The 20,294-nt window shown below is 43.0% G+C and overlaps 1 protein-coding gene across 3 annotated transcripts in view; it reads left to right on the top strand.

Annotated features, from left to right (window-relative positions):
* Window positions 1–20,294, top strand: part of FAM184B (family with sequence similarity 184 member B) — a 117,170-nt gene that overhangs the window by 84,412 nt on the left and 12,464 nt on the right. For 2 of the 3 annotated variants that reach the window (XM_040237896.1, XM_040237898.1), the window contains exons 8-12: window positions 2,263–2,369; window positions 10,923–11,052; window positions 11,853–12,065; window positions 16,406–16,559; window positions 19,575–19,738. In XM_040237896.1, coding sequence (XP_040093830.1) covers window positions 2,263–2,369; window positions 10,923–11,052; window positions 11,853–12,065; window positions 16,406–16,559; window positions 19,575–19,738 — 768 coding nt within the window. The remainder of the gene's footprint in view (window positions 1–2,262; window positions 2,370–10,922; window positions 11,053–11,852; window positions 12,066–16,405; window positions 16,560–19,574; window positions 19,739–20,294) is intronic. The other variant, XM_040237897.1, reaches the window with a different exon arrangement.

Genomic DNA, 20,294 nt, shown 5'->3' with positions numbered 1-20,294 from the left:
TATATATTCTGTTTGGTTGTTAAAAGTTTGTTGCTGTTGTTCAGTCACTAAGTTGTGTCTGACTCTTTGTGACCCCCATGGTTAAAGCTTATATATTTAAACTCTAGTTCTGGTGTTCACTGTATGACCTTGGGCAAGGTTCATCACCTTTAAAATGGTATGATTCTCACCTCATAGAGTTGAGGGTGCACACTAAGCATTATATGAACATTAACAGTGATTATGGTTCTTTTTTAGCTACTAGTCTCAGCTTATTAATCTTGTTCAAATCTTCCATTTCCTAGCTTATTTTGTGTACCTGATATATGAGTCTCTGAGAAGTGTGTATTAAAATCTCCCATTATAAATTTGCCTGTTCCTACCTACATTTCTGAACATTTTGCCTTATGTTTTCAGGCTGTGTTGCCAGGTCCCTACAAGTTCATTATTAGAGCTTTGTAGTGATAATTCATTTTACTAGGCTTCCTTGATAGCTCAGTTGGTAAAGAATCAGCCTGCATGCAGGAGACTTGGGCTCAATTCCTGGGTTGGGAAGATCCCCTGGAGAAGGGAAAGGCTCCCCACTTCAGTATTCTGGCCTGGAGAATTCCATCAACTGTATAGAACATGGGGTCACAAAGATTCCTTTTACTAGGGTAGAGATATTCATGTTAAACTGAGTCAATTCTTATTTATTATGATTACTGTTACCATTAGGATTGTTACATCATAAATAAGAAGAAGTGGGATTTAAACATAGGCAATTTGCTGCCAGAGCCCAAGTTTTAAATGAGTGAAGGTCTCTTGGTTGTGGTGAGTGAAGTGAGGAAGCTAGACATGTAAATATCATAGGATAGACATTGCAGGCAGCAAGAACAACCAGTACAAAGGCCCTGAGGAACATGCTTGTTGTTTGGAGGAGGTAAGACCAAGAGTTCAGTTCTGGACATGTTACAGTTTGAAAAGCTTATTAAGCATCTGAATGGTGTCTAGAGGGCAGTTGGATATACAAGTCCAGAGTTTAGGGGGAACTTGGAAATGGAGATATACTGTTTGTCATTAGTATCCATGGAACTAGATGAGACACTAGGGAGTAGGACAGAAAAGAGAAGTCCAAGGACTGAGGTTTAGGGCAGGAAAGGAGGAGGCTTTAGCAGAGGAGACAGAGAAGGAGTAGCTGAGAGAGAGGAGGAAACCCAGGAAAGGGGGCTGCGTGGAGGAGGGAAGGAACAGATAATTCCAGTTTTGCAGAAAAGTTCAACTGAAGCCCATGGAATGACCATTGGGATTTGGCAACATGGAGGTCCTCATTGGCCTTGATGTTGGTGACCTTTCATAGACATTAGAGTACATAGAAGGTAACCAGAGCAGTTTCATTCTATGTCAGGGAGGGAGGGGAGCCCAGGGTCCCATCTTCCAGGCTCAGCTTTGCCTCTCTTATCACCAAGGGCATCTCTCATGGTCCCTGGAGCATGGTTTGAAAACCAGGTATGTAACCAACCACTTTGTTTTACAGCTGATGAAGCTCAGGGCCAGAAAAACACAAGACTGGCAGAGACACATAATTAGCAGAAAGCCCAGGTAGCAATTTATTATTATTTAATGAGATTTCTCAACAAAGAGATCTATCCTAGCCTGTCTTACACTGTTTTCCGTGGACAGTGGTTACTGTAACAAGTAGAGGAATCAAAATAAGAAAGTCTTCATTTTTATGTCTCTGCTGAAAGAGGAAATGATAACGTGAACAAATTCTATTGATAGAAAATTCTGAAGCCTCATTATTAACTCATGATTTCCATATTGTCCTCCCACCATACCACACTTCTCAAGGCTTCTGATCAAGTTCCATGTTTTCTGATCCTGCATTATAGGATGTAGCAGACTGCCACCTGTAATATGAGTATAATAATAATACCAGTTGCTCACCCTTATAGACCAGTGGCTGTTGCTGGCACTGTTCTCCGATCCCCACAACAGCCCCAGGGTTGCATTTCATTTCCATTCCTCTCTGATAGAAACCCTGGACAACCTACATGCTTTAGTTTCTCTCTCTGTGCTTTAGTTTCATCAGCTGTGTGACATGCTTGCTAGACTGAAAAGCAGAACACAGGGATCAGGGCTGACACTGCTCCTGAGCCAGGCAGTGAGCTCAGCACTGAATCATCACAGGCCTGATGCGGGGATTGCTAGAGGCTCTTTCTCCTCCGCTCTCTGGTTTGGTAAACCACAGGTTGGCTCCAGGAACTTTACTTTAGTCTCATCTTACAACTGTTTTTCCCTTAGGATCCATGCTTGAGACCGAATGAACCTTCTCAGACTCTGCCCAGAGGAGAGGAATATCAAGATAAGTTAGCAGCTGAAGAAGGAACCAGCAGCGAAGAAGAGGAAAGGTACAGGAGGACAGGCAGGCTTCCGAGGGCTCCAGTGAATGAGGACTCACACGTGAAGGCTTCATTCGTTCATGCTGTCCTCACATATTTATCACTGCCCCATGCATGAAGATTAGGGAAGGAACAGAAATGTCTTATGTGCCCCCAGCACATCTAAGGACTTGACCTGAATTATTTAATTGTCACACCAACTCAGACCATTTTATAGATTAAGAACCTAACACTCAAAAAGGTTAATAAACTGCCCCAAATTCAGACAGACCTGGACTGGCCCAAACCTCTGCCTCCTGTTCTTCCAAGTGTTCTTTTACTAAGTGAGGGACATGAGGGAGCTTTGTCACAGAGAGGAACTCTCCCTCCTTTATCATCTATATTAGCTTTTGCTGCTCTAACAAACATGCCCAAAATATCAACGATTTTAGCTCATTGGTCAGCTATCTTTATTCTTGGCTCTGCCAAGCTCTTCTGGTTTTATATGACCTTGGCTCCTGACTAAGAGTCTGATGTTATTGCTCTGCCCCAAACCACGGATAGAGTTTAAGTCTGCTCAGATGCCATCCCATTCTGGGACCGAGGCTGATGGATTAGCCTCTATCCAGGGCATGTTGTTGTCATGGTAAAGGGAAAAAGCTCAAAAACGCTGATGAAAACATAGTGCGTCTTAAAGCCTACACTCAGAACTGCACTGTCTCATTTTTATCCACATTCCATTGGTCAAAGCAAGTCACGTGACCAAAACTAATACTCTGAGCAGAAGGTAATATGCCCTCCACAGGTCTTAGTTTCAGCTGCTATAACAAAATACCATACAACAGAAGGTTATTCTCACAGTTCTGGATGCTGGGGATTAAGGTGCTGCCCATTCAGTTCCTGGTGAGGACTCTTCCTGGTTTGCACATGGCCATCTTCTTGTGTCCTCTCATGGAGAAGAGTGAGGCAGCAGCCAGTGTGGGAGAGGCCTCTCTTGTGTCTTTTCTTACAAAGGCACTAATCTCATCATGAGGGCTACTCTCTCATGACCTAATTACCTCCAGTGGCCTCATTTCCAAGTACCATTGTATTGGTGATTGAGGTTTCAACATATGAATTTGGGGAGACACAATTCAGTCCACAGCATCACATAAGGCAGTTGGTATTTGCTGAGCAATAAAAATCTGTCACACCACCTCACAAGTTTCACAAGTTTCTGATACAGTAGGTCGGGTATATCCCAACCCTGTGTCTTTTGAGAAAGCTTCCCAGGTGATTCTGGGGCTACCGCAGTTATACTTCACTTCCCCACACTAATAAACATCTGTGTGGGGTCCTGACAGATGACATGGAGTCCATGCCACCATCTGGTAGCTCTTCAAATAGTCCTGGTAAGAGCTTTCTTCCTGGTTTGCACATGGCCATCTTCTCATGTCCTCTCATGGAGAAGAGAGAAGCAGCAGACGATGTGGGAGAAGGTCTCTCTTTTGTCTTTTCTTATAAAGACACTAATCTCACCATGTGGGAGATTAGTTGTCATAGTCTACTTGGACTGCTTAGCAAAATCCCATAGACTGGCTGGCTTATGAACAACAGAAATCTATTTCTCACAGTTATGGAGACTATAAAGTTCAAGCTCAAGGTGATGGCAGTTTCTGTGTCTGATGAGGACTCACTTTCTGGCTTATAGAAGGTGTCTTTTCATTCTGTCTTCACAAGGTGGACGGGCAAGGGCCTCACTTTTATAAAGGCATTAATCCCATTCATGAGGGTCTCACCTTCATGACCTAATCACCTTCCAAAGGCCTCATTTCTTAATACCATTAGATTGGGCAGTAGGCTTCAAAATAGGAATTTTGAAGGGACAGAAACATTTATAAGCTAGAATTGAGGAAGCAAAGCCTACACCCCTAAATCATATCAACGGCAGTGTCGGGTACCCTATAATCCTGTGAACTCTCTAGCTAATAATACCTGCCCAGCTCCCTCCAGATTCTGTCTTGGGATCTATGAGATGTGTAACCATAGCAGTTAAAGAGCACAGACTCTGGAGTCGGGCCTCCAGACTAAATGCCGGTGCTGTCACTTACCCCTGGAAGCTACAGATCTTATTCTGTTCAAAACTAACAAAGGGAAAGAAATAATCTTTACTTTGAAAATACTGGCAGGGATTTCAAGAAGTTTCTAAGGGGACCAGCCAGCTTGGGTCATTTGTCCATCCCTGAGCCAGTCATTCTGGCCAAGGAGATGTCTGGCTCCGATGGGCCAGGTATGTGTCACACGCCCTTCCCATGGGCCAGTTAAGGATGAGGGCAGAGTTAGCTGCATCTGAACCTTGTGGACTAAACAGGATCACTATGGAAAGAGAAAAGGCTTCTCCAAGGAGAGGATGCTGGGCAGACCAACAGTAGGTGATCATAGCAACCTTGTCTTTTCTCCCGTGTAGCTTTGTTGGTAAGGGGGTTACTCAACTACAGAAGAAAATGAGGAGGTATGGGGTCTGTCGGAGAAGCCAATGGCACCCCACTCCAGTACTCTTGCCTGGAAAATCCCATGGACAGAGGAGCCTGGTAGGCTGCGGTCCATGGGGTTGCGAAGAGTCAGACACAACTGAACGACTTCCCTTTCACTTTTCACTTTCGTGCACTGGAGAAGAAAATGGTAACCCACTCCTGTGTTCTTTCTTGGAGAATCCCAGGGATGGGGGAGCCTGGCGGGCTACATTCCATAGGGTCACACAAAGTTGGACATGACTGAAGTGATTAAACAGCAGCAGCAGGTCAGAATCAACTTCAGTGGGAGCAGGGGGAGTCAGAAGAGTCTGCTATGGCTTGCTTGTGAGAGATGATAGTATAGGATCAGCTTTTTAGGATATGAGGGAATTTGACACAATAGAATAGAGTAAGAGAGGGAAATTCTCATTAGTGGTGTTCCCAGGAATGATGATGTGATAAATATAATAATAGTAAATATTTACTGAATGCTGGATTAACCCATTTAATTTTCATTAGGTGGATACCATTATTGAAGTACTTCATTTTAAAGATGAAGGAAACTGAAGAACAGAGAGGTTAAGCGACTTGTCTTTCTACTTACTCTGCCAGTAGATGGTAGGATTCAGATGATAGCCTCTCTGGCTCCAGAACTGTTTTTAACTACATCTCAACTTAGGGCAGCTGTTCTTATGCCATATGAAGTTCCACAGTTTTCCTGTTTTTTAAGATCACTCTCTCCTTTAATACTCAGTAAAACGACTGAACTTGCACTTCCAGCTGTGGCAGGGTAACTGGTACTAGACTTGCCCTCTTTCTATAGACAACTTTAAAAGTGAGCAAAATAAATGACAGCTCTTTTAGTAACAGGACAATATGCAGAGAAAGACCATGTTCTTTAGAAGAGAAACATGAATTGAATCACTCCACATTTTCTCCTGCCTCTCTGTCTGGGGACAGTGCCAACCACAGTGCAGAGAAGTGGAGGTAAGTTGAGCTGAGGAAGCAGACATCAGGGCTCGCTGCTAGAGCAGCTGGAATTTGTAAGGTAGGGTACCAGAAGAGAAGATGCTAAGTAGGGGTATAGGGGGCAGAAATCTATAAGAAATTTCCATAGGTCCTTGCCAGGAGCTTGAGTGAGACTCAGGAGGCCTAGGAGTATGCTGCTGCCATGGTGCTGAGAAAAATGAAGGTACTAGAGATGGGGTGCTAGGAGACATTGGATTCCAAGATCAGCTACAATGAAAAAAGCCTTTCTGAGCTCTATGAGCATTGAGTTGAGACCTCAGAAACAACACTTTAGGAGTAAGAAACACACCCTGTAGGATAAGGGCCACACCCTAGAACAAAGGACAATGTTGAACTATCAGTTCAGTTCAGTTGCTCAGTCGTGTCCGACTCTTTGCGACCCCATGAATTGCAGCACGCCAGGACTCCCTGTCCATCACCAACTCCTGGAGTACCATACATACTCTATAAAAAGACAAATCCAGGCATAAAAAGATCAGAAAGAGCCCTGAGTAATTTGACTGGCTGTCATAACAAAACTAAACACTTCTGAAAGGAATTCATAATACAGACTCCTAGTATTATATTATCCACAGTATTGAGCATTTGATGAAAACATTATAAGACGTGCAAGGCAGCAGAACAGTATGACTTATAATCAAGAAAACAATCAGCTAATATAGCCTAAAATGACCTAGATATTGGAATTAGCAGACAAAGACTTGAAAGCAATTATATGAGCTATGTTCAGGGAAAGGATTGTTATAATGAATGAAGAAATAGGGAATTTCTGCAGAGAAATGAAAACCTTGAAGCAATGGAAATTCTAAAGCTGTAAAGTACGAAAGCCTCATTAGATGTACTTAACAGCAAATTAAAATCACAGAAGAAAAGTTTATTGCCTGAAGATAGATCAGTAGAAACCATCTTATCCAAAGAATGAGGGGGGAAATTTTTTTTAAATGAGGAGATTCTTAGTGACGTGTGGGACAATATCAAATAGTTTAACATGCATGTATTTGGAGCCCATATGTAAAAAGGGAAAGAAAATGGACCAGGAAAAAATATTTGGAAAAAATGACCAAAAATTCCCCCAATTTGATGTGGGACACCAATTTACATATTCAAGAAGCTCGGTGAACTCCCCACAGAATAAATCTGAAGATAACAATGCCTAGATACATCATAGAAAATCTGCTGAAAACAAAATATATCCCCCAAATCTTACAAGCAGTCAGGTTTTTAAGAAGACAAATTACATACAGGAGACAGTTGGCTTTTCATGAATACTAATGACAACTGACTTGTCATCAACCTTCTAGGCTCATTTTCTGATGAAAGGCAGAAAATGAAGTAATATCATTAAGGTTATAAATGGAAAAAAAACCAACCCTGTAAAATCCTAATTTTAAATCCAGTGAAAATATCCTTCAAAAATGAGAATGAAATAGATCATTTTCAGGAATAAGCTAAGAGGACTTTTCACCGGTTAAGCTGTAGTATGATAAACAGCAGTGGAATTTATTGAAGCTGAAAGGAAATTACAGCAAATTTAAAGTTGGATCTACAGGAGAAAATGAAGAGCATCAGAAATGGTAAATGTATGCTGCTGCTAAGTCACTTCAGTCGTGTCCGACTCTTGTGCGACCCCATAGATGGTAGCCACCAGGCTCCCCTGTCCCTGGGATTCTCCAGGCAAGAACACTGGAGTGGGTTGCCATTTCCTTCTCCAATGCATGAAAGTGAAAAGTGAAAGTGAAGTCGCTGAGTTGTGTCCAGCTCTTCACGACCCCATGGACTGCAGCCCACCAGGCTCCTCCATCCATGGGATTTTCCAGGCAAGAGTACTGGAGTGGGGTGCCATTGCCTTCTCCGGTAAATGTATAGGTAAATATAAAAAACTACTGCTTTTCTTTCTTTTTAATTTCTTTAAAAGACATATAACTGCTTAATAATTAAGCAGTATATTATAAAGTTCACAATGCATATAGTTGAATAATATATGACCACTAGCATAAAGAACAGGGATTAATGGAATTATAGTATTGTAAGGGACTCATTTTATATGAAGAGGTACAATGTTAACTCTATGTAGGTTGTGATAAGGATACAAGTTGTAATCCACAGAGCAACATTAAACATTAATACAAAGAAAAGCTTAAAAAATCCAACAAAAGAACTAAAATGGAATCATAAAATGTCAGGTAGGAAGATAGCAAAAGAACAGAAGAACGATAAGAAAAGGAATTGGGCAATTAGAAAACAAGTAAGATGTGGATTTAAACCCAATCACTTCAATACTGATAATGTAAATGAAACAGAGACATCATTTAAAAGAAAGAGATTGCCAGAGAGGATCAAAAGGCAGCACATTTACTATGTGCTATCTGCAAGAGAGAGACTTAAGTGTAAAGACACTGTTATGGGCTGAACTGTGCTGCCCCATGCCCCCCTCAAATTCATATGTTAAGGCCCTACTCCCCAATATGAATGCATTCAGAGACAAAGCTTTAAATAGATGATTGATTCAAATGGGGTTATTAGGGTGGCCCTCACCCAATATTTCCTTGTAAGAAGAGGAGATTAGTGCACTGGTAAAGCAGACAAAGGGGCAATCACATGAGGACACAGGGTGATGGAAGTTGGTTTTCTGCAAGCTTCAGAAGAGAAGCCTTAGAAGAGACCAAACCCGCTGACTCCATGATCATGGACTTCTAGCTTTCAGAATTATGAGAAAATTAATTTCTGCTTGTTAAGCCCTTCAGTTGGTGGTATTTTGTATGACACACCTTATACAGGCACAGATAAGTTGAAAGGTAAAAGGCTAAAAATAGATATACCATGCAAACACAAAATGTAAGGAAGCTAATGTGGCTATATTCATATCAATGTAGACTTCAGAACAAGAAGTATTACCAGTGATTAAAAAGGGATGTTTCATAACAGTAAAGTGGTCAGTTCTTCTGGAAGACATCACAATCCTAAATGTGTATTACCTAATAACAGAGCTTTAAATAACAAAGCAAATACTATGAGAACTAAAGGAAGAAATGTACAATCATATCTGAGATTCTGACACCCTTTTTTGAATATTTGATTGAATGACTAGACAAATATCAGTAAGGACATAGACGATTTGAACTACACTATTAACTAACGTAATCTATTTTATATCTGTAGACAATATGCTGAAAAACTACAGAATAAATTTTTTTCAAGGCACTAAAAACATTTGTCAATATAGACAAACTGATATTCTTCATGAATACAAAACCCTCAACAAAATGTTTGAAAATATAAAGCAGTATATAAAAAGAATAATACATCATGACCAAGTACAGTTTATCCCAGGAATGTGTGGTTGATTGAACATTTGAATGGCAATCATGTAATTCATCATATTAAAAAATAAAGGGAAAAATAAATAATCATATCAATAGATGCACAAAAGCATTAGACAGAAGTTAACATCCTTTCATGATAAAAACTCTTCAATCCATGAATAGAATTTCTTCAACCTGAAAAAGATCATGTATGATAAACATGCTTTATGATAAAATGTTGGACATGTTCCTCCAAAAACTCAGAACAAAGCAAAAATTCTGCTCTCACTACCTATCATTGTCCTGAATGTTCTAGCCAGTCCTGTAAAGCAAGAAAAAGAGCTACAAATTAGAAAGGAAGAGTAAAAATGTCTTTATTTACAGACAGAATGATCTTAATTGAATACTCAGTGTTGTTAAGAACATAATTTACTCTGAATTGAGCTATAGATTCAGTTCAATCCCATGTAAAATCCCAATAGCCCTGTTTGTAGGAATAAACAAACTGTTCTGAACACAGTTATATTTAGCATAGCTTCCAGAAGTTTGAAGATAACCTAGAGAATTAGGATGCAAAGAAAGAAACCTTTTCACTTTATTAAATACTTGACTAATTTTTTATTTGTATTAATATACAATTAATACAATGTGCCAGACATAGAGTTAAGCATTTTTTAAGATATTTACTTTATTAATCTTTATAACAATCCATGCGAAAGGTACTAGTATTAACCCCATGTTTTGGAAGAGGAAACAGTTTAAAGAGCTCAGACAAAGTAACATAACCATTTACCAGTAGTAGCACTAGAATTTGAATCTGGGCAATATGGCTCTAGTGTCCATGATCTTAACAACTTTGCTACACTGCTCTTAACATCCTGCCCTTCCTTTCAGGGGTCCCCTCTGTCTATGTTGCTGAGCCTTTTTGCATCTGCCAAGTCAGAGTCCTTCTTATGGTCTTTCTTCACAGTCCAGGGCCCTAACTCCCTAACCTGTGGTCCTCTGGCCTAATGTGTTTGCCAGAGGAAGCAAAATGTCATTGACCTCCCAGCAATCTCTGCAGAGATGCCCACAGTGCATCTTTTACCCTTTAATGCAGGATATCTTTTACACTGTTAAACAGGATAAATACCTAACTTTACAATCAGCCCATCACGTTTTCTCAGCTGATTTAAAAGCTCAGAACTGAGTATAGAAAAGTCTCCTCCAAAAATATTTGTCAACATCTCTTCTAGAATGCAGAAACTACTGCAGCTTTAAACCAGCATTGTCTTGTCCCTGCTACATACACAGAAAGACTATTTATAATCCTCCTGTGTATACTTGGGAAAAGCCAGTTAAAGCCATGTGTGCTTTGAAAAATGTAAAGTACTGTATTAAAGTAGAACATCATTTTTTGTTATTTTTTTCCACATTCATGATAAGTTGTGAAATTAGACTACAGAGACCTCTTCTTTTGAAGCTTCCAGGAACCCCATATAAGTAACTCTAAGCTCTCAGTCATTCTGATAAGTGATCATTTATTAAGTACCCACTGAAACAGATATCCAGTGATTCCAGCTGAATATTGACAGTCTCCCAAGTGCAACAGCACTTAGAATTGTATGTCAAATAGCTTTTTAAAATCTAGGAGAGATGTCTCTCATTCCATTAGTGCCATCAGAGCTCCCTCCTCCCAGCCTGAGTGGCTGGGATGTTAGCAGGGTGACCATGTCATTTCCATGGCATCTTTTGTGATTTTGACCTCCATATCTTCAAAGGATCGAAGCACCCAACAAGGAGGGAGGTGACCTGCAGCCTCCATTGGGCTCTTTGCCAAAGGAGAAGGCACCAGAAATCCAGCGTCTGCAGGAGGAATGGCAGAGCCAGAAGGCCAGATTGCAAGCCCAGGTAGAAGGATGGCCTTGGTGGGGATGCACCCTCATGCTGAGTGAGACCCTGCCTCTCCCTTATTTTACAGACAACCTTGGAAATGCATGCGGGGCCCAATTCTTGTCCAAGTTGGGGAGGGCAGTCCAGGTCCAGGGCAAGGTGGGCTTCTGGGTTCTGTTCATTTATTCATTTAACACCTACTGTGGCTCATGAGTACCTGCTATGTGCCAGGAACTCTTCGAGGTGCTTGTATATTATCAATGAATAAACCAGACAAAAGTCCTGCATTACAGGGCTTGTATTTTAGCAGAGGAGGTGGACACTGACAATAAACACTAGACATAAAAAATAAGCACTTATAATATTAGAAGATGTTAAGGGCTTTAGTAAAATGAAAAGACTGAGCAGGCTAAAGAAGATTGAGTGGCTGTCTGGTGATGAGGGGTGGGTATAATACCAAATAGGATTTTCAGGGAAAGGTTCCATAAGAAAGGGAGATTTGGGCACGTGGGGCATGCAAGGGAGGCTGCTGTATAGATCTCTGGAGTGTTTTCTGGTCCCCTCTTGACTTCTCTTGGATGGCACACATCCCAGCCCTTCTTCTCCGTTCCCTGGTATCCATGGCTCTAGCTGAGGAGCCCCTAGGAGGGCCAGCTGTCCCCAGGTCCTTCAAGCTTGCCGCTTCTACCCACCTCAGCATTCCCATGGGTAGAGGAGGCTCATGTGGGCTGTGGAGATGTTCAGAAAGCTTTGATGTTTAAAGAAAATCCCAGGCAGGGTGAGGGTCCCAGCCTGAGGTTGGATGCCCTGGCGGGCAGGTCTCACAGATGCAGCAGGCCCTGGAGCAGTGTGCCACAAGCTACAGGGAGGACCTGCAGGAGCTCAAGCAGCTTTCGGACCACGAGCAGGAGCAGCTGCGGCATGAGCTCCAGGAGACCATACAGCAGAATCAGGCAGCGAAAGCCCAGCTTGAGGCTGCTCACAGGCGAGCTCTCTGCATGCTTGAGAAGGCTAAAAACCAGGAAGTCAAGGTAAAGGTGTTAATGATGACGTCCACTAACTACTACTGAGCTCTTGCTGTGCGAGCACCTGCTCAGCACTTTGGGGGGGAGCCTGTCGTACAATATCTCCAGTCCCCATATTCATCTTACAAGGTCATTATTATCATATTCCCTTTTTCTGGATGAGGAAGGAGGCTCAGAGAGGTTTGGCAACTTGCTCAGGGTCACACAGCTAGTAAGAGGCAAAATAAGGATTCAGACAGACTCAGGTCTGTTGAACTTCTGGTCATCTGCACATGAATTTTATATCATAAGACCAACTTCTCTTTCATGACTTGGGCAATATCCTGCAAAAGAAATACTAAGAGCTCCCAAAGGGAAAAATTGAAACTCAAAGTACTTGAATTCAAATGTCATCAAACATCTCAGCAGCAATAGGGAAGCTAGAAAATAATGAAGCAATTCTGAGAAATTCAATTAAAACCATTAATAAGGGTCAGAACTGAATTAAAAAAATCAGACACATGAAATATTAGGAAAATTACCTTTTGTTATCAGTTTATGCCTCTCAGTTTGCAATTTACCCTTCAGTACCTACTTGTGATAATGATCTGTATTCTTTAAGCATTTTTTCTCCTTTACAGAGCACAGTGGTAAGCTTTGTCAGTAGAGGGCGCTGGAGGCACCTTGCAGGAGGGAGGAGGCTTCCCTCCCTGGTTCTGGAAGGTGCCTGTTTGCTGTTTCTGGCTTCCACTGCACACCTGAACAGTGTCCTGGGTGTGTGAGGACATAGATGATATTCTGCCCCAGTGGCCTGACAGTAATCTCACAGCTCTGGTCCAGACCCAGTGACTACCTTCCTGTGACCTTGTGATGTGGACACTACAGACTCCATCGTCACACTTGGTGACCCTGCCTCTCTCTGAGTTCCTATCCATTGCCTGCTGTCACCTGTACCCCAGAGGTTTGTTTCTTGCAACCCTCACAAAGCAAACACTGTCTGCTCCAGCAGCCCTCACACCTGCCCTGGTGCCCCCATTCCTTCTGGGCACCTGCCCACCTTGGTTCACCTGCACAGGTGGAGGTTTGCTCCTGCTTGACTCTGGCCTGGGCAATCCAGCCATCTCCGTCAGTGAACTACCACCAACCTTCTCCAACAAGGTCTGGATCCCAGGCTGGGGAAGGGCTCCCCATCCCAAGCTTTCCCTTTCTTGGATGGTCTCAGTCAGCCTCAGAACACCCTTCAGAGTTCTTTTTGCATCTTCCATACACTTTTCCTCAGGAAGTTCCTTGAGGAATATCCCACCAAAACAAAGGAACACACCAAAAAAGAGGGAATAAAAGAGATCTAGCATACAGGGAATCTAGCACAGGAGAAAGGTTTCAGGAGCCTAGCTGTGCCACTAACAGAGCCTAGACTGGAGTCTAGACTGGAGCATGAGGATGGAGGGCTCCAGAAGAGATGCCTCCATGGAAAAATAGGCTTGATGTCTTCTCTGATTGATTTGGCCATGTGGAAAATTGTAGTGAACGTATTTTACAAAGCTTTTAGAGGTTGTAGGAAGACTTGGCCAAAAATCCAAAAAATAATAATAATAAAATACAGTATTTATTAATGCAAGGAAAAACAAAACTTTGGATAAGGTAGACTTTTTATTTATTTCTTTATTTTTGGCTGTGCTGGGTCTTGTTTGGTGCACGTGGGCCTTCTCTAGTTGCAGTGGGGGCTACTCTCTAGTTGTGGTGCACAGACTCCTCATTGTGGTGGCTTCTCTTGTTGCCAAGCACAGGCTCTAGAGCACACAGGGTTCAGTAGTTGTGGTACACGTGATTAGTTGCCCTGAGGCATGTGGAATCATCCCGGACCAGGGATTGAGCCCACATCCCCTGCACTGGCAGGTGGATTCCCAACTACTGGACCACCAGGGAAATCCAGGGTAGATTTTAATAATTTACTTAGCTCAGTAGTAAATGGCATTTACTCACAAGAAGGAAATATTGAATATATTTCACTGTATTTAAAAAAGAAATATAACAATATTTGAGGAATGGAAGAGAAAGAATGTATGAGACCAAAATCTTCATCTACTATAATAGAAAGACAATTCGTAATTTCTAAAATAATCAAGTTAAAGCAGGATGGAGATACTGTCTTGTTTTTGGTGGTAATTATCAGAAGAAAGAACTAAGAGTTCCAATGGCTACCTCCAGTAGACAGAATGCACACGGAAGAAGAAAGAGGGCTGGGAGGTGCTAGTTTTGATTTTTTAAAAGCGGTATTTGGCTCTTTATACTGTGTTCATGCATTGCCCAGGTAAAAATAAAAAAGAAGCTTTTAGAAAAATGAGAGAGAAAAGAAATGAGATAATGCATATGGACTGCTTGACACTTAGTAGGTGTTCAGAATTTGTGAATTCTTTTTCTTCTTTTATTCTCTTAAATCTTTCTCCAGCTTTGCTTTCAGACTGCAAGAGCTAACTAAGGCTGCCAAGTTCCCCATGTTATTCACTGCTGGGCCATGCTGGGTCATGCTGGGTCATGCTGGCCTTTGTGTTGGCTTGAGCGTTACCCCTCCAGGCCAAAAGCCTCAATCCCTGGCAGGAGGCAGAGGAAGCATAGAGGCCTGTGGTGGGAGAGAGGGGAGTGTGCTCTGTCCATTGGGATAACCCACAGTTCTAAGCCCCAGTCCCTAGCAGCCATGGAATCAGATTCATGGCGTCTTCATTACTGGCTCCAGTCTACTTGGGGTGGTTCCAGAATGAGACCAAAGTGTTTGAAATTCTCACTGGAGATGGTAGACATATGATCATTCCTAATACATGATAGTGATTGAGAGTGAGATGCTTGGGTTCAAATCCTGGGTCTGCTACCTACAAGGAAAGGGAGCTTAGGCTTCCTTGTGCCTTGTGTTCCCTATTCATAAAGTGAGGCTAGTAACATGTACCATACAGAACCACTGAGAACATCAAAAGAGAATTCACCAGAAGTGCTTAAAGCAATACATGACTAACAGCAACCCCATAGACTGTAGCCCACCAGGGTCCTCTGTCCATGGGATTCTCCAGGCAAGAATACTGGAATGGGTAGTCATTCCCTTCTCCAGGGGATCTTCCTGACACAGGGATTGAACCTGGTTCCCTGTATTGCAGGCAGATTCTTTACTGTCTGAACCACCAGAGAAGCCCCAGGGCAAACAAAAGGCTGGGGCAGTTTGCCAGGGATGAATGTCTGGCTTGATATAAAATCTGGCCACTAAACCTTGCATGATCCTCACTGCCAAGGACTTCTGAGCCAGAAGGCAGGCAAGGCTGACCTAAAAAGAGATTGGCTCCATCTTTTGCAAACCTTTGCTTCAATCTCTCCATTCACATTTCCTTGGGATGAAAATGTCACCAGTTGGAGTGCTCTGAGCCTTGCAGCAAGTGCAAGAAGGAGAAAGTATCAGAGAGTTTGAAAAGTACAAGACTTTTCTATCTAGATAAACTCACCAGGGAATGACTGAGTTTCCCATGATAGGAATAAGACTGTTTCTCCCCATTTGCTGGGGAGCAGCAAAGCAAAGATGCTGCTGCCTTCTAGTAGCTGCCTTGTCTGCTCTTTCCTAATGGGAGCCTCATGCATTTGATGCAGTCCCATTTCTCATTGTTCCTGGAGGTTGCTTGAGGGAGTGGGAAGGGCTTGGGCCCTGGATACCATCACCCATGGGTTACAATCCTGCACCCACCATTACTGGTTTTCAGTTAGGGCACTTTACTCTTCTGAGCTTGTTTCCTCCTAATCCTGTATCTTTTCTGTGTGACCTTGGGAAAGCTAATTCATCTCCCTCAGCCTCAGTTTCCTCACCTGAAAAGTGGGTTGTGTTAACTGGAACTCTTTGTTGCAAAAGTAATAGAAACTATTAGTTTCTTATTGCTGCTGTAGCAAAATTACCACAAACTTGGTGGCTGAGCACAACATAGATTTATTATCTGACAGTGCTAGAAGTCAGAAGTCCTAAAATTAAGGTGTTGACAGGGCTGTGTCCTTCCTAAAGGCCCTAGAGAAGAACCTGCTTTCTTGCTTTTTCTAGTTAGTGTCTGTCTCTTTCCCCCACCTCCTAACACCAAATTCCCAATGATTGTTCCAGTTTTGAACAGTTATCCACTCTGGTCCAGTCAGCTGTGAACCAGTTAGGTTACACAGCACAAAACGGCTGCTGTGGCCAGGTCCAGATGAGTAGGGGAACAGTCACTGTAGCCTGATAAGCCCTCCATCGGGGAGTGGCAAGTGCTCAGGGAAGCCCCTGACAATGAGAAAGAATTAGGCAAAGGGGACAGGTCTCCCCCTCTGTGCCCACTTTCATGCCTTCTTCCTCCCACTTGTGCCCACAGGCCACAGAAGAACGCTTGAAGAAGGAATCCAGCCACAGCCTCCAGATCCAGCACCAGGCGCACCGGCTGGAGCTGCAGGCCTTGGAAGAAAAGGCCCGGCAAGAGCTCCAAAGGGAGTTGGAGAGGATGCAGGCTCAGCAGGCACTGCTGTTAGGTATGCATCAGCTGTGCACCCATCAGGGGTTGGGGTGGGGTAGGGGGTGGTAAGGACCAGGGTGACTCTCCTGGCTCTGCCACCAACCAGCTGCGAGATGTGCATCAGGTCACACACAGCCTCATTTTCCTTTTCTAGGAAGTTAAGTTGCACTTGTCTCTCCATCATAGAAGTTTTGTATGGATTTGATGAAATATAAAATGCTTAGCATATAAATGAGCCCAGTTAGTGCAGATAATGTTATCATCATTATCTTCGTCATCATTACTGAGCATTAGCCAGATCTCAGCCTTCGTGAGAATTTCATGAGATGGCCTCAAACTCTCATTTCTAAAGATTTCTGTAAAGCTGGGGACTTAAGCCCCCAGGATTCTGGGTTTGCCTCTGCTTCTTTCCCTGCCATCACATTCTCAGCAGGAAGCTCACTTCCTCTTCAGTTTTCACAGCAAAAACTTGTCACACAAAGCATTCTGGAAGTTTCCAGGGGCAGTAAAGATCTCCAAAGTCAAATTGCCTGAGCTTGAAGCCTGACTCCGTTCAATGTGCACTAGCTATGTGACCTCAGGCGAGTTGCTTAACTGCTCTGTGACTCAGTTGCTCTTCTGTAAAATGGGAATAATAATAGTATCCCCTTCTTTGGGCTGTTGTTACAATTACATGAGTATATACGTGGGAAGTGCTTAGAATAGCACCTGGTAAATGCTGTGTAAATGTTCACTGTCATTACTGCTGAATATTCCACTGTTGCATGGCTGACTCTAAGGAGCTCTGTCTGTTTGGGTAGATGACCTCTCTCCCTCATTTTCTCCTTTACTCTCATCTTCTTTCTCACTATTAAGAGCAAGACAAATGTTCTCCTTATTTCATGTCTAGCATTAAAAACCATATAGACCTTTTAAAAATTTTCTTCAAACCTAGACAGTGCTCTCCTTAAGAGAATTTTTGGAAGAGTGTTTTCTTTACCTCCATAAGTGAATAAGATCTACTTGCTGCTTGATTTCATTAGACAATATGACCTGCTCACTGCATGTCAGCACATCAGCCCTGCATGTTTCCAGATGAAGGAGAGAAAGAGTCCCACAGACTTCCCAGTTAGCAGCTACCCTGGAATGGAGGTGGCCACATGGGAAATGCCAAAGTTTCGGCATCTTAAGAAGATACATTATACAAGATAATACCCAGGTTGTACCACACTTCTCAGGAACCAGACTCCCCAGACTGAGGTCAGGCTGGACAACCCTGATGAGTCCAACACCCCACAGCAACCATCTTTGCTGCCCTGTCCCTGGCCTCTCTGACCGCACAGCAGCCTGATCCTTACCTGGATGAAAGATTCCAGAGAGACCCTGGGGACAGACTGGCATGCTTAGCACAAGTCCCAGGAAGAAGGGGCTTTGTGGACTGTGTAATGATGGTAACAAATCGTGGGCTTTGTGGGTGGCATTGGATGGGTGGGAGCACAGACCACCACAGGGTGATACTAGGACTTCCTGGTCCAAGTTACTCCCCTTCCATCATCTGTGTGAGGCACACCTGACATGCAGTATAGGTGACTGTGTGAGGAGCAGGAAGGGTGAGTGGCCACCAGATTACCTGACACACTGGGGTGGGCACCTAGACATGCTGGTTGAATAGGTGGATGGGCAGGTGGATGGATGGGGGTGTAGATGGGTAAATGAATGGATGGTGGGAAAATATGAGAAAAGAGGGGCAGGTAGTTCATGCTTTGCTAAAGAGTTTTATTACACATATTTTTGTGATAAAGGATTTCAAAAATTGGATTGTATTTAAGCTATAGAAATCACTCTATTAAAATCTGAGAGGAGAAGGAAGATGATGAAATAAATTTTTCAACATAATAGCATCAGACTAATTAAACTTTTATATGTGTTTACTGTCCTTTCAGGGAAGCATAGTAAACTTGTGGGAAATCTTTTACAACTGGGACACTTTCATAACATCATTAATTTTCGCTCTAAACATCTTTTATTTATTTTACAAATATATGTTGAGCACTTGCTCTATACTAAATCCTGTACTATGTACCTTATGGCCTCTGGGATTATTAGAACAACGTTTCAAAAGTAATTTGCAATAACTAAAATATAAAGTCTCAAAAGTCCATAATGGAAAATAAAGTATCAAATTTACTAGCACTTGAAAATTATATTCTCTTTAAAAATTAATAACTCACTGAATACTGTCTACTCCATCAGAAAATGTTCTTTTTGAAATGATTCTTTTATTTGCCTTTTGATCATGCTGGGAAGTGTCATTCTATCAGTAATCACCCACAATCCTCAGAGGAGAAATTGTACTTCCTGGTTGTACTGGTCCCTGAGTTAAGGAGGGCATGTACATTTCCCCTGGATGATTCTGGTTTTCATAATGACTCTGTTGGGATGATATGCCATCCCCTCCCTGCTGTTCACAATCCAGCTGGGAACTTATATCCATGAGAAGGAGAACCTTGATTGTTTGTCTCCTTGAGAATTAGCATAAATATATGTCAACCAATTTGAGACCTGTACTTCAAGAAGAGGCCACTGGGTCATGTGCTAATTCCCTGTTCTTAATTTTCTGTCTTGGTGCTGAGGCCAAGTGTTGCCTCAGGGTTCAGCTCTGGATTCAGGCTGTCCCACCCCCCATCCTAACCAATCAGCAATGATTAAGCAGGTGATTCTGAAGGAAGAAGAACCATGGGAAGTGTTGAATCCTGACACTATGACTTATTAGCAGTATAGCTCTGAGCTGCTCAGCCTTTCTGAGGCTCTGTTCCTTCAGCATAAAGTGGGAGGGATAATACTGGATAGGATGGTTGTAGGGTTTCACTGAAAACAATTTTTAAGGGCTTAACACATTTACTACTCTATAAATGGTATTATTGTTGCTGTTCTATTGAAATAGGTAAGTTTGGGGAACATGAACCAACACCTACAGCTGCTCCCCACCCTAAACCACCCCCGACTTTGGCCTCAGCATGCTCCTGACCTTCCACTGCTCTTCCTTTTGCAGAGTCCCTGAGGCAGGAGCTGGCAGAGCAGCGGGCTGCCTGCTCTGAGCACCAGAAGGACTTAGAGGTGCTGCAGACTGAGCTGAGGGCCCTGGACAGCATGGGCAGACGGCAGGTCATCACCCAGTGTCCAGGGGACAGCGAGGACCATGCTGGGACTTCAGAGGTCAGCACCCCTGCCCTGCCCACACCCTTCTTGGAGCAGCATCAGGGAGAGGTTACAAGTGCTCTTTCACCCCTTCTCCTTCCACAGGCCTAGGGGATATGTCATGAGCCTGCAGGCTCCCACCTCTGGAAAGCAAAAACAAGTTTTAAGTAGAGCCTGTTATTTTAAATTCAGATGAAATAGCATCTCAGGGTGTTGGTGACAGACAGGCACTAGAGACAGCTCATCTGGGTCACTGCATGGACCTGCGCAGAATTTCTCAGAACACCTCCCCAAACAGATTCCTGCCTAGATGTCCCCTGTTGCCATGAGTGGGGGGTGCCTTTCTGTCACCAAAGCTCTGAACTTTCTGGTCAGACTTGGCCCATCATTTTACTCCTTGCCCATCCATAATTCCTACCTTGCTGGGTAGCACAGGGACCCCCTAACAACCCAGACATCTCTCCCCAGCCCACCACATTGGGCCTCAGGTATCCATCTAAGGCACCTCTGTGAAAAGCCTTCAGTGGCTCCTTGCTGCTATCAGAATAAGCTCCCAGTGCCCAGTGTGATGTTG

The sequence above is a fragment of the Oryx dammah genome, unplaced genomic scaffold, assembly GCF_014754425.2.
Source record: "Oryx dammah isolate SB20612 unplaced genomic scaffold, SCBI_Odam_1.1 HiC_scaffold_3, whole genome shotgun sequence".
In the NCBI taxonomy this organism is placed as follows: domain Eukaryota; kingdom Metazoa; phylum Chordata; class Mammalia; order Artiodactyla; family Bovidae; genus Oryx; species Oryx dammah.
The sequence above is the reverse complement of the archived record's forward strand: the minus strand, read 5'-3'. Positions and strand labels throughout refer to the sequence as shown.